We start from the raw sequence: 15092 nt of genomic DNA, 5'->3' as shown, positions 1-15092 counted from the left end.
TCAGTGATTTTGGTAAAGAATAAAATGACGGTTATTTTGTAATAATCTTTAATAGAAACGCTATATTTGAATGAATATGCTTGCTCTTGTGTAAGTTGAGTCTATCGCTAAATCATATTTGATTTTGCGTTAACAGACTTATAGATCTCTTGAAATAATTGGTCAATATTATCTCTTACTCTTCTAAACTGTACTGCAATAATATCAACGATTCTCATTGTTGACAAAATTTATTTGAATAATATTTCATAAGATGGTTGTAAAATTAAATGATTTATCAATACATTCCAGTGGAAAAAAAAATCGATTGTCCTGAATCCAATATTGTATATTAAGATACGATGAAATAACTGGTTTTGGCTATTCTGACATTTCTTTAATGGTACTTAAAATGGAATATAACTCTTTTGAAATAAGGATACCTTTTTGTAATTCATAAAAAACCTTTTAATATTTTTTCAAAAATATTTTGGGAACATTTACCTCTCTTATCGCACCCGCTGGCTCTGCGCGCGCATCTTTTCCTTCATAATAACAAAGATCTACACTAGAGATCTGCAAAGTTAGGCCCGAACGGGTTTCGGGCCGGGCCTAATTCTATTTAAAATAATCGGGTTCGGACCGGGCCTAATATTTTAAAAAAATTTGTTCCAGGTCGGGTCGGATTTTGGAATTTTTTTTTAAATATAACTAAATTTATCAATATTATATTAAATTTTTTATGTAAAATAAAAATATTTGATTTTATTTATTGAAACGAAACGACATATAACATATGCCTTTTATTTTGAGTAATTATAAAAATTAATTTCTATATTTAAAATAATTTCGGGCCGGAGTTGAATAGGCCCGATGCAGATCACTACTTTACACTGCTTACAAAAAGTTTCAAAGAAATACGTGAACTAATTCAAATGGTATGAAAATTACGGAGTTTCTTACGTGGATTCTAATATTAATTATATAAAATAAATTGAGCAAATTAAAAAGTTGATAATTTGCCTAACAAAAAAAACATTATCCGATACCACCATATTATCAACTAGAGGGTTTGCAATGGGCGGGGTTTTAACTCGCCCTCATTTCGGGCAAATATTTTCATCACTGGGCGGGTGGCTAGCGGGTTAAAATTATTTTTTTTAAGTAATGGGTGGGCATAGGCGAGTAAATTTTCAATATTTTTTAGGCTAAATGAGCAGAACAGACCTAAATTTATCAAAAATAATAGTTTTATTTCATAATATTATATATTATATCGATTCGAAAACTTTTGAAACTACTTTATCGAAAAAGAAGTAAGCTTTTTTTTAAAAAAAAAATATATAAACATATCCAAAATATAATTTTTTTCATGATTTAATTAAAATTTTAAAACTTTTGAATCATTTTAAATGATTTTGGACATAGCCTAAAGTAGTGTTGTTAAACGGTTAGTTTTGAGCCGATTTTTAAAAATGCCTCGAGATTTTGCTAAATGGCCATACCTTTATTCCTTCTACAAGCAAAATCTTTAGGCTTGAGTAATATTATTCTGGATGAAATATTGAGTTGGCCGTTTTTAAAAATAGGCTCAAAACGAGCCGTTTAACAACACTAGCATAAAGTATATACAAGGCAAGCAATAAAAATTGCCCGAATTTATTCGCAAAAGTTAAAAATATCCAAACTCGTAGAGTATAGAAAATGTCAAAGAATTTTCACTGGATTTTTTAAATATGCTTGATAAGGCGAAGCCTAAAATGATCGTCTAAAACTGAACTGAAATAGAAAGACCGTTATTTATGATTAGACCTGGAATCAAAAAAAATCCAGGATAAATATTTTGACTTTGGAAAACGGCCACCTGGTACGTTGAAAAATAGGAGCCGAAACACTAAGTCCAAATGGTAATCTACAGAACGCGAACAATCCCTTAGGCGTGGTAATAGTTAATAATTTCTTAACCTCCGGTCTTACACGTAATTGTAGATAAGCATTAGAAAAATGGACCTTTTAAGACCTTCGTTTTAACTATTTTTGGATACCTTTTAATTGAAAAAATGGATTTTGCTTTGTTCTTTTTAAAAAGTCTATTTTTCATTTGTTTTTACTTTTTAAAGTGAACTTTTGTCTTATTATTTTTTTCATGAGTCTAGATAAGAAATTATTCGCATGTGATAGATTTTAATAAATTTTTAGGTATATTTTCGTATTTATCACCCCAAATTCGCGTAAACAGTGAATGAGAGGTTAGCCTAAATTCAGTTAGTACAAATTCGAGGCGAATTATTCAAAATATGCTGTATTTTAATATATTTCGCATCGAATCCGCTCTAACTGCAAATGCAGGGTTTACGAATTAATTTTTCAAGCTGATTATTTTTTTTTAAAAAAGGTTTTTCCACGAGGATTTGTTTTTTTTATCATATGGCCACAAATTTTATAGAATTTTCGTCATTTTTATTGGTTATCTAGATAAAATATAACAAATTTAAGAACAGGGGATTCAATAGAAAGAGGTAATTGGAATTTCTTTCCTTTTTTTCGTAATACAAGATATTTTTTGTATGAAGGTTTTTAAATACATGATTTTTGAAGAAAAAATAGAATACACCAACAAACACTTACGGACAAACAGCACACAACAATTTTTTTTTTTTTAAATAGGAAGGAGAAGAAACAAGAAAAAGAGATATGTTAAGACCAAAGGATATACAGAGCGTGATAATCGTTAGAACAAAAGGAACAAATGAATAGGAGACGTTAGAATATATTAAGACAAAAGGATTGATAAGAGGTATGGATAGAATAAAAACAAAAAGAATCTATAAAGTGTACAGGATGATGATAAAATTAAGCATGGACATAAAGAACCTAAAGGAAATAGATATAACAAAAATCAAACGAAGAACTAGAGAAGATGAGTGAAAAATAAAGTATGAGAACGTTGAAGGGCAGAGACAAGAATTAAGGAATAATTAAAAATAAGACATTATTATATTATAGCCTATATGAATTCAATTTTTTATATAAAAAAAATACTAAACATCTAAGAGTAAAATATTTAGCGTATAAAATTTATTAACGGTCCAACCGAAAAGACCAATCGCAAGGACAGGATCGAAGACCCCTTTGGAAAAATCGACAAGGTCCTGATCTCTACAGCTGACCCTAGTAGAAATCGAAAATTAAAAATATTGGAACCAAATTCCATCTACAAGAAACGACTCCTTTGTTATTTAGCAATGAGTTTAAAATCTCAAATGATATTCCCGCAATATACTAATAATTAATGATCTAAGAGACTTTACAAAATATAAAAAATAGCGAATTTTTTTAATTCTCAAAATGGAAGGATGTGTCCTGGTTACTTAATCGGTTTAAGCCTAGACTAAACAGCTGTTGAAATAGGACTTTTAGGCTTTTTAATCAAGACAAAATAGCCAGCCGGGCGTAGTCGAATCAAAAAACTTACAATCATAAATTTCGAAAAAAAAGGTTTTAAATATTTATTAAACGTAAATAGTGTTCAATAATCGCGTGAGATTTAAAATAATTACTCATTTTTTAAAAACATTTTAAAGTCTCCCAGTAGTATAATAAGTAAGAGGCTAAGCTAAGCTAAGTATACCGTGTTTATGGGATTCGATTTTCAGTGGGACCCGTTTTTTTCTTACTTATTTAAGCTATATTTATGTGCGGTTAGCCAGGGCATGTTTTGGGGTAAAGTGGGACAGTTAAAAAATGGTTTAATAAAACGATATTTATCATCACTCAGTTTGAATCATATTAGTAATACGTGAATATAGATAGAAAATCTCGTGAGTCATTACATTTATGCAATATGTACAAATGCCAATTTTGACAAATAATATTAAGTCATAAAAAATAATGCTTAGAATATTCATCGGAATCTTGCGTTACAATTTTAATGTATATATGTCAGACGACATTAATTTTAAAAAAAAAATTCTAATATGAATAACAGATGGAAAAACAAATTCACTGCATTAAAATATATTATGAGGATTGATGTTATTTTTCTCTGTCATCCGGAAGTGTTAAAATCGTATGAATTAGATTTGTGCTTGGGTAAAAAGGCAAAATTTTCCGGAGTAGGCCCCAGTAACATTCGACTTATTTCGATCCAATCCTTGCTATCAGGGCTGCTCATGAGCCTTTCCAAATCATTCCGCCCATACATAGCCGACCTGAGGGGAGGTCTTTGATTTATGAGAACGCAATCTTTCATTATTCTGTAATCACTCGTAGAAACAATTACATCCTCGTCGGGTGGCTTGGTATTCTTTTGAATTAATTCTTGAGAGGATTGATATGAGGAATGTTTAAAAGTTTCTATGATACCCAGTGGTACGTATCTGTGAGTGAAGGAGAGCCATTCCAGAAGGAAACGTCGAGTAGTTTCTACCCCCTTTTATATGTAATTATAATAATATACTGCTTTATATACATCAAACATGAAGGCCCGGCCCGGCCCTAAGGCTTTTAATTTTTTTTTAAATATACCCGGGCCGGGGCTAAAAAATTATTTAAAAAAATATCCTAAACGTGCCGAATATTTCAAAATCAAATATTTTAAATCGCCATTATTAACTAAAAAAAATATATTAAAAAAAAAAATTCTGGCCAGGCCTGAAAATATAAAACCATGGCATGGTACCACTGCAGGTCTCTGATATACACCTCACCTTCTCCCAAATTTATACATTTTTCTCACTCAAACTACGCGAAAAATAAAACTTAGTATATATATGTCGTAATTTTTAAAGGGATCATGACTATCCGGGATCTTCACGGGATTTAAAGGGATCCCTCTAAAATTTCAATTTTTTAAAGGATAAAGAACTATACGGTATTATCACTGGGGCAGAGATTGACCTCCAGTTGAATAAATCTTTTGATTAGCTATCGAATGATACCCTATACTAGACATATCTTATATCATAAGGCCAAAAAAAACAAAATTGAAAATTAAAAACGCAACGAAACTCGTGGAAAACGCTTTTAAAATAAGATTCCTCTTTATCACGATTAAAACGTGATAATCCCGTATTATCATTCTTTAATTATCAACCCTAATTTTTTTTAGTTATCCCTTTAAATCCCGTGAAGATCCCGGATAGTCATGATCCCTTTAAAAATTACGACATTAATATATTCACATTGGAATGATCGTGTATATTCGATAAAAATTGCTTAGGTTTTAACCAAAATAAGAGATAATTAACATATTTAATAACTAATTCAAAGGTAAATTTTTCTCCCTAATAATTCGTCTTGTTTTAAAAGGGTCTCTTTAATCGGGTTCGCTATGCACACAAAATTCAAAGTAATAACTAGTATAAAACTTAGATTTGAATATTTCGTTTAAGGATTAATAAATAGTTTTTTAAAAATCACGGCGCAAAAAAAAAATAAAAAAGAGATTAATTTATCAAAAAGGAGAGCGAAGCAGCCTAATGGAAGAGTGGATGCTCAGGAAATTGAAATAACAAATCTTCAAGGATGGATTCTGAGTTGAACGTAATGCCTCTTTATCCTTATTTTTCTCAGAGCGATTTGATTAAACGCCTAAGGATTTCCAAGTTTTTAGCGATGGGGACAAAGATTATTTTGATAAGGTCATGGTTTTTATATTTTTTAATTATCTGGAATGAAAGTAAAGTCAGGTGTGAATTATTGGGCTTGACAAAGTTGATATAATTTAGGTGTAGCAGCAAGCGATGAGAGTGCCGTTGGGCGAAGGTGGTAGGGTGAACAGACAAGTCTTTTGGAGCTATCACTAAAAATAAAAAAGCCCACACCTTCGAGAGTAGAAGGTATGTTATCCTTAGGCTCGTAGTAATGCTATTTATTACTTTGCGGTGAGTTTGATGTCTACAGGGATATATGCAATAAGGATAATATCTATGTTATTTATAGTTTGGCCCCAGTGGACACAAATGGGAAAAATAATTCATTTGCAGCCAAGGGGCAGGTCAATAGAGGATCCGAGTTGTTCAGCCGAGATTTTCCAGCTTTAATGATCTAAACTTTGTTAACATATAGTATATGTCTATAGAGTCGAAAAATCGTGCTAATCATTATTTCATTTAAATTAACTTTTTTTCTTAAAATAGTCATACATTTTAAATATAATTTTGTCGCCCGTAAAAATTCTATTTGAGAAATTATTTTCTTAAAAAATTTAAAATATTTCTAGCGTCTTCTCATTTCCGTAAAAATTTGAGAAGATAATTTTTAATTAGGCTCTGAAACACGATAGAAATGAAATAATTTTTTTTCAGCTATTTAATTTTTAAATTAAATATATAATAATGACTGTAATGCAATTTTTTGGTACATTATTATTGTATGAACAATCTATCCCTGCTCGATATAATCATATGCCAATCAGCTATAGAACAGTTATATTTATGGACTTTATTAAATTTTCTATTATTTTGCTTTCCCTAATACTTAAAATCTTCGTTATTTGTTTATTTTATAACTTTATACTGTATATAAAAGGCAATATTTTCATAAATTATATAATTTTGTTTCTGGATAAGATTTTTTAAAAATTATAGTGAATATAAAGGTATATCATTCTTAGCAAGTTACAGCACCTAAAAAAAACTTCATTTCTTCAAATTTTCATCGGAAATTAGAAAATACTGAGAATATAATTGTTTTTTACACCATTTCTTAAGTAGAATTTCAATGGCTAGAAAATGATGTAAAATTTGTGGCGCTAGCAAAAATATCTTTGAAAAAAAATGAGATTTTATGAAATCATGATTTGTGCGATTCTCGACTATAGATATCGTTTGATCTGACTAAGCTATCACTCCAAAATTTAAATGTTAATAAAATTTATATCTTAAATGGCCATTCATGCCTTTATTCATTATAAAGATGGTGATCCAAAACACTTGATTCGATTTCACATCACCCCATTGGCATTCGAGCTAACACGGTTACTCATTCTAGTTGTGTCGACTGTGGCAAACCCATAGATAACAAAGGCAACTATCCCCCTTACATTACAAATCTTCCGTGTGGAAGGCAACCCCATCACAAAACTATAAACAATATCAACCCACAGGCGGTCTTACCTTCTATTTAACTCGTAGAGTAACTCTAAAATATCAGCATGAGCATCCACTCCTCCCTCTTCTTTTTAACTATATTACTCTTCGTTAGCTTTAATCTATTCTTCGATGAGCCTACACTAAGTTGTTTTAATGGACGACAGTTTCACCAGTTTCATCAAAATTAGATTAGAAGCTAATGGTGTTCCCAGTAGGATGCAAATTTTCATTTATTATTTTTAAGCCCAGCTCGAAATATTTTATTTTAGGCCAGAGGGTCTGCCCAGGAATTTTAAAATTTGAATATTTTTTAAAAAAAATTTAAACGTATTCCCAATTCCCAGAGAAATTTTGATTATTATTTTATTTCAATAAAAAAAAAGGAGAAAGGAAAGTAAAGTAAAAAAAAGAATAGAAAATCATTTTCTTCTTTTTCTTTCAGATTTTAACGAGCCCAGCTCATTTTTTTGGCTAGATCAGAATTTTTTCAAATATTTATGTTAGAAAACGGAAATGAATTTTAGAATGTCCTTTTTTTTAAAAAAAAATTTTTCCATTTTCCATTTTGTTTTTATTTTATATTATTATAAAAATATTTCGGGTGGACTGGTAAGGAATTCCAAATCATTGGGCCTCGTTCATAGTAACGAAATACCGCGATGGCGATTAAACGGCGCGTAATTCATCGCTAAACGATAAAATAGTACCTTAGTGACATAGTTCGCTCTTACTATAAAACGAGGCCTCACTCGCGTGCACATTAATAATCAATAATTTTTCGAACGTAGGTATCGGAACCCCAGTGTTGAAGACCAAATTTGACGAAATCTTTGAAAATGTCGAATCTTTCATTTGCGGAGATATCCCATTCCCTTTGCTCCTTGATTTCTGTAAAAATCCAAGGCTTTATGAGAGCACCCCTTCCTATCATAATTCCTGCTACTCCTGAAGATATATATATTAGAAAAATACATTTAATCCCGGTATAGGCTAAACATCCCACATTTAGTAAGGCTTATTTACAAAAAAAAAATCAGTTCCCCACTCTTTCTTTATAAACCTCTCATGGTCGGCCAGATATAAAAGTCTAAATAAATTTTAAATCAATCCTCCAAAATATAGAATAATGGGAAAACTAATTTTAGAATCGTTACTAAAAAGATTTTCCGAAAGAATGAGGCTAGTGATAACACCCGCCAAACCATCTGCCAATGACTCATTTATTTTCTAATCGGAATCACGTGGTCGAGTTAACTTATGAAAATTATGAAAAAACAGTGCGCTTGGCGTGCGTTATTATTAGCCAAAGAATGTGAGGTCAAGAAAAAAAATGAAAACCTGTGTGATCTAATCGTTCACGATATTCCTGGTAGGAATAAACGTCTCCACAACCGAAAATGGGCATTGCAGAATGACTCTCCTCTACGCATTGTTCGATGTAATTCCAATCGGCTCTTTTCGTGTATCTTTGATTCTTGCTTCTGCCGTGAATAGCTATCATCGATACGTCACTAGGAGTTTGACTTCAACATATGGAATATATTTATGATACAAATCAATCATCTTAAACTCTACCAGATATTTTAAAAATTTCTAAAAAAAAACGGAATATCTGAAAACATGGTAAATAATAAAAGTTAAGGCGTGTCAACGCTCGTATTATTTCTAAACAGTCACGTGTGTTAATTGGTCTATATAGCTTCCTCTAAACAAAATGCCAAAATAAAAAGGCGATTCAGATTCAAGGAACCCGGATCTATTCACACCAGAAATAGGGAGTCGTAAACTGAGTTGCGCCTAGGCTAAACAGAAATAAAATTTCAAAAATAATCAGAGCCTTAACAAGATCTCATAATAAAAAAAGAATTATAAAATCCCCGGGAAATGTTAAAATCGAAATGCGAGAATGAGGTCTCTAAACCCGCGTCCGCCTATTATAAAGCTGATATAAAATAAACATTTGGCGCATATTTTTTCAGGCAATGAATATTTTCAGATTTAAAAGTAAAAAATATATTCAACCAATCAAAAAATTTTTTTAAAAATTGAGCGGGCGGGTTGGGTTAATCAAATTTTTTTTAAATAAATTGGCGGGCGAAGTAAAAATTTTTTTAAAAAAAACTATAAGTAGACCGGTTATAATTTTTTTTAAACCATGGGTGGCTGGGCGTTCGGAAGAAAAACCCGTCCAGACATCTAAGGCAAATCCCCCCAGCAAACCTAAAATGGTTCTCTAATATTATTATTAAAATCACCAGATCTAAACGTGGTTAACCATCAGCTAGAATTTTTAAATGAAGAAATCTCTCAAACTTAAAATATTTATTTGTTATGCAATAAATTTAAATATTTTGCAATAACTTTGATAATTTTGGTTTATTCTATTTTTATTACAAAATAAAATTAAGATATGAAAATAAATGTTTTCTTTTAAAAAATTCCTATTTTTTATAAATTTATTTTATAATTGTTATCAGAGTGGGCGAAATTTTCAGGCCCGGGTAAAGTTTGGTTGATGCCCAGCCCAGTTTCAATTCTTACTAGTTGCCTAACCCAGTTTTAAAATTTTTTTTAAATACAAAACCAAAACAACTATTTCTAATCTTGGCAGTTGTTAAATTAAAAACACTACTATACTTTATGGACATCAAATATGTATACAAAAAAAATGTTGTCCATCCTGACCCAAAAATTTCCAGATTTTACCCAGCCTGGCCTGCGGGGTAACGAGTCGCGAATTGCAGACCTCTGCGTGCGATTTTCAAACAGGTAAAAAAGAAGAAGGAAGAATAGGATAGAAATATAACATTTAATATTTTATGAACTATAGGCCTGGAAGCCTATTTTGTCCGACATGTACTAAACTTATGGTCTTGCCCTTGCAGGACGCTATTTCCAATAAATTACTAAACAAATTTAATGCTCCATCTAAGATGAATTTATATATTTAAAAAAATAATAATACATGCTTATATAATATATAATTTTAATTATAAGCATAATTTTTTTTTTCATTAATTTTTCTTCATCTTCATAAAAACATGATTTCAATTTTTAAATTTTAATAAATTTGCCAATCAAAATTTGTATTAATATGATTGCAAAAATTATTCATAACGTAAACCATAAAGTTAATATCATAACAATCCTTTACCTCGCCAATTTTCCTATGAGCCCATGGGCCAACGGATGTTGATCCTTGAGGCCACTTCTCACTTTGAGAGTCAGTGCAACAGGTGGGGGTAAAATGGTCCTAATGGCGGAACTAACTTGTAGAGTTCGGTCAGGCCTAGAAAGCATGGATGCCCCAGCTCCCTTTTTACATATTTCGTCTAGCGGACATCCCATATTTATGTCTAAGAAATCAATAGAAAATGGGGACAAAGTATTCCCAGTGGAATCGTTTGAATATAAGGAAGCACTGTTCAATGTCAGGTCAGAGATTAATTGGGCCACTTTGGACATCGAGTCAACATGGCAACCGCATACCTTGTAAAAATTAGTTAACGCAATTTTATTAATTGGGAAAACATGAAAAGATAACTTTTAAACAAAATGGTCATTAATAAAAATATATAATTAATTTGGTGTTTTCTTGAGGAAAAAAATACAAAAGAGGAGATTAATTAGTTTAGACAAATTATAGGTCTAAAGTGGGGTTTACCCGCCCACCCACGATAGATTTTTATCACCCCCCCCCCCCAATAACGTGGGTGAGTAGGCAGCAGAGTTGTTAAAGTTATCTAGCACGCTCCATTTTAGAAAAGTAACGAAAATTAAAATATTATTTTATAATTAATACTAATTTATAATTTTATTATTTATATTTTCAAAATTTGATTTTATAATTATAAAATAAACTCAACCCATTCCTGGTTGTAAATTATTTAAAATGGATATTGAAATATAATCGAAGTGAGTCAGACAATGAAAATATCAACGAAATGTAAGGCAAACTGGAAGAATTTACGATAACATTAATACCAATTTTATTTCTCCAAAATTTAAAAAATAATTTTTAAAAATTAACGGGAAAACATAGGAAATTTATCTGTTTAAAAAATGTAAGAAAAATATATCCTCAAATTAGGCAGGTATAATATTAACTACTAGCAACACCTAAAATGAAATTCTGTTTATAATGGAATCAAATTAGTGGCATTTTTTCTGAACGAAAGATGATTGGAAATTGATTTTCTATCTGAGATCAAGTTGGAATTCAATGTTTAAAGGGTGGTTATGCAATATGTGGCTCTTTCTCTTGAAATTTCGGAAGGCGAGGACAATATGGAGATTGGGTAGTAGGTTCCCACTGTGAATATCCTATCTACAAAATTAAATCTCAACCAAGGTCATATAGAGTTGTTCTGGTTCTGACTGAATAATTTATTCTAACTTAAACTTAAAGATTTACAAAATTTTAATGATTTTAAATATATTTTAAAATAGGGTCGTGCCGATCCACAAATTTTTCACCTATCCGACCCTATACATATTTTTATTTTCATAAGTTAATAAATATTCTCATTTAAAATATTTGCAAAGTTTATGGGGTGAATGTAGTGTTGTTAAACAACTCCATTTAAGTCGATTTTCAAAAAGGGCCAAATCAAAATTTTAACCAAAATATTATTGCCTATACCTCGAAATTTCGCCAATAGAAGTCCAAACAATAAGCATGGGTAATTTATTCATGGCTAAAATTTTGAGTTAATCGTTTTTAAAATTTGCTAAATAAAAGCCGTTCAGCAACACTAACTGAATGCGACTCGTTATATGTTTTAAAATTCTTTTCTTTTTACAGATAATATAACACAAAATAAGTGTAAAATTAAAACTATTTTTTTAAACATTACAACAAATAAATTGGATATAATATTAGTTTCTTTTATTAATTTATTATGAAAATATTTATAAAATAAGAAAATCATGATTATATATTTCGTATGGGGTTTCAGAATCCGTGGGGATCCGGAATCTCTTAATTTTAAATCTTTACTAAGGGCGATTTTTGGATTTTAAAAGTCTGATTTTACAGGAATTGTATCCCAACATGTGTAGCTGTAGAGTATTTACCCTATAAATTTCAACCAATTTCAGCGATAGACATTTTTGTATTTTTTAATTTATATGAAAAATCCATATAAAAATTAATGTAAATTAGAAGTAGTTCTAAAGTTCATGGCAATATTGTTTGAAATTTACAGTTTGGGTGCTCTACCCATGCTAGAATACATTTCCGGTTAAATCGGACTTTAAAACTTTTTAAATCGCTCGGTAAAGGATTTAAAATCAAGAGATTCCGAATCCCAATACGACATATATACAATTATAAAATAACCGAACAACAAAAAAATATCGGATTCGGATCGGTTTTTTAAAAAAGCTCGACCCGATCCTTCTTGAAAACGCTAGATATCGGCATAGTCCAAATTTAAAATATACTAATTTTTTAATTAATAGTACCCAGTCTATACAATTATGATAATGTGCTATTCTACCATGATTTGCCCAAATTTTAGACTAAACTGGCCATATATTAATTCATTTGGATCTGATGATGAGCATGAATGATGAAACCGAATAATCTCATACCAAACAAAGATGCATTAGCTAAAATCCCCAAAATGACTTCTTCAGATAATCTATTTTTTGAAATAAATATAACTAACCTAATGGAAAATCTCTTAGATGTCTTTTTTTAAATCAAAAAGTACTCAAAAGAACATTTTTGATGATTATTTTTTAAAAATAATTATTTATAAAATTAAATACTCCATTATGCTCAAGTGCTAGTGTTGAATTATTTGGTAAGGCAAAACTTATACTTAGTGATTGTCATTATTAGAATTTAACAAAATAATATACCATAAATAGTTATTTTTTATTACATTTTAGTCCTTTTATATAAATTCTTTTATAATCATTAACTAACTATATTCAAATATTTATAAATGCTGATTTTTATATATATACAAATTACATTATAACCAAAAAATAAAAAATTTATTTGTATTTTTTTATATAAAGTAGCCTAAAAAGTAACCAAAGCTACTTTTGAAAAATAGTAGCTAATAGTGTGCTACTCTGTTTTGTGGGTAGCAGTGGTACAGTACTTTTTTGGGCAAATAGTGATAGCAAAAGCATCTTAATTTTAAAAGTAGGGTTTAACAACTCTGATAAGCAGGTTAGAGATTCTATCAAAATAGAGCAGGTTGACCTGCATGCTAAAAATTGTGCAATTCACATCTCTAATTTAATTTTTGACTTTAAAAAGTTATACCTTTAAATTTAGTATACATTATGGTAAAAAGGATTAAATAATTGATCTTTCTATATGATAATAACTTGTATGCCAAATTTGTCTTCACTATGATGCCTTTTGATTAGAGCCCATTCAGAATTGTTTCCCTTCAATAAGCTTGATGATAGGGCCATTTCTCCACAAGTAATATCAACACCTAAACTTTTACAAACTCTTCTGAAAGGTAAATTACCTAATGTGGTTAGTGGTGCTAGGTATAAATTATTATTCCAATATTCTGCCCTTCTAGGATCATTTAATTCACTGCTCCTTTTTTCAATATTTTCCCTAAACATTTTTCTATCAGAAATTTTAACATTTATATTACCAATCTCATTATTTTCATATTTTTCATGATCTGAATTTATAACTTGTGTAGGCAGAAAATCAGACTCTTTAAGATTTTTCAAAATTTTAAATTCTTTATTAATTTCAGGGGTTTCAATGTTATTTCTCAAAAATAAGGGATTTAAGGTGATCCATGGATATTTAACATTCATTTCATTGATTAATTCTTCGGCATTCTTGTACTTTTGATTAGAATCTGTTGATTTATTGCATAAAATATTGGTTACCACCTCACTCAATGAAAAATTGTATTTTCTTTTTCTTAAGCATTCTAATACTGATTTCTCAACTCTATTTAATGGGTGAAAAAGATTTTCATTATTTTCCCATACTTCTTTGTCTAAAATGTTTTCCCATGTATTATTTGGATTCAACTTTGTATGACTTGATGCAAAACGACATGTAAAACTATTTATACAATTACCAAAAGTTTCAAATGCTGTACATTTATCACCAATATCCATGGGTTTGCTATTCATAAAAAGGTCTATGTTGTGTTCAAAATGACAATTAGTTACCAAGTCAATTATATCTAAATTTTTGCCATATGGACAAAGTTTATTCTTAGCAATATAAGGACATAGTTTTAAGGAACATTTTTGTTTTTTAAAAACTGGTCTATGCTTATTTTGACCTCTTCTTTTCATATGTTTATTTTCTTTTTTATCCTCCCCTGTTCCATTTTCATCTCTTCCATCTATAATTTTGTTAATTTGAATATTTTCATCACCATTTTTATCATTATACTTTTCATCTCTTCCATCTATAATTTTGTTAATTTGTATATTTTCATCCCCATTTTTATCATTATACTTTGTTTCATCTTCCATGGGATATATAAATCTATAAATTTAATTTATAAATATAAAGGATACAAATATTTTCAACAAATATAAAATATAAGTTTACGCTTAATATTAATATTAAATTAAAATATAATAATACTCTTGTCTAATATTGAGAATATTTTCAGCTTGAGCATGTTTCTGCATAATGAGTGTATGGTAAATTAGACTGAACTGAAATATAAAAATCGAAAAAGTATTTTAAAAAATAAAAGAATAAAAGTATCTGAATCTTTTGTTCTGAAGGTTCAAACAACTAATTGCAAATTATTTATATCCATAAAATATAGTGCGTGGCATCTTTTAAAATAAATGTTTTTAATAAGTAAAAAAAAGAGATGGGCCGGTCTGTTCTCGGGCCAGCTCGAGCTAAATATTGAGCCAGACGACTTGTAAAAAGTATTTTTTTGAGTTAGTTTAGACCAGATATGTAATGGGCTACATCAAAATTTTTTATATACCTTAAAAGGCAAATTTATGTATTATTTATAAAAAAAAATATTTATTACGATTCGAGAAATA

The 15092-nt window shown here is 29.6% G+C and overlaps 1 protein-coding gene across 1 annotated transcript; it reads right to left on the bottom strand.

Moving 5' to 3' along the window:
- Window positions 1–3857: 3857 nt before the first annotated feature.
- Window positions 3858–14568, bottom strand: LOC135927953 (tRNA-dihydrouridine(47) synthase [NAD(P)(+)]-like). Its single transcript, XM_065464242.1, has 6 exons — window positions 14473–14568; window positions 13422–14422; window positions 10228–10562; window positions 8412–8596; window positions 7858–8018; window positions 3858–4411 (listed from the first exon to the last, which is right to left on the bottom strand). The coding sequence occupies exons 1-6, from the start codon at window positions 14486–14488 to the stop codon at window positions 4028–4030; spliced, it is 2082 nt and encodes a 693-aa protein (XP_065320314.1). The 5' UTR covers window positions 14489–14568; the 3' UTR covers window positions 3858–4027.
- Window positions 14569–15092: the final 524 nt, after the last annotated feature.

This window comes from Gordionus sp. m RMFG-2023, chromosome 4, assembly GCF_954871325.1.
Source record: "Gordionus sp. m RMFG-2023 chromosome 4, tfGorSpeb1-WG-v2, whole genome shotgun sequence".
NCBI classification, from domain to species: Eukaryota; Metazoa; Nematomorpha; class Gordioida; order Chordodea; family Parachordodidae; genus Gordionus; species Gordionus sp. m RMFG-2023.
Note: the sequence above shows the minus strand (reverse complement) of the source record. Positions and strands in the feature narration are given on the sequence as shown.

Excerpts from the sequence above, each read along its gene's own strand:
- LOC135927953 (XM_065464242.1), bottom strand. Across the intron at positions 8,597-10,227 it reads CTCATAGGAAAATTGGCGAG|TCAAACTCCTAGTGACGTAT; the intron begins GTAAAGGATTGT and ends CATATGTTGAAG. Across the intron at positions 8,019-8,411 it reads TGAACGATTAGATCACACAG|GAGTAGCAGGAATTATGATA; the intron begins GTTTTCATTTTT and ends ATATATCTTCAG.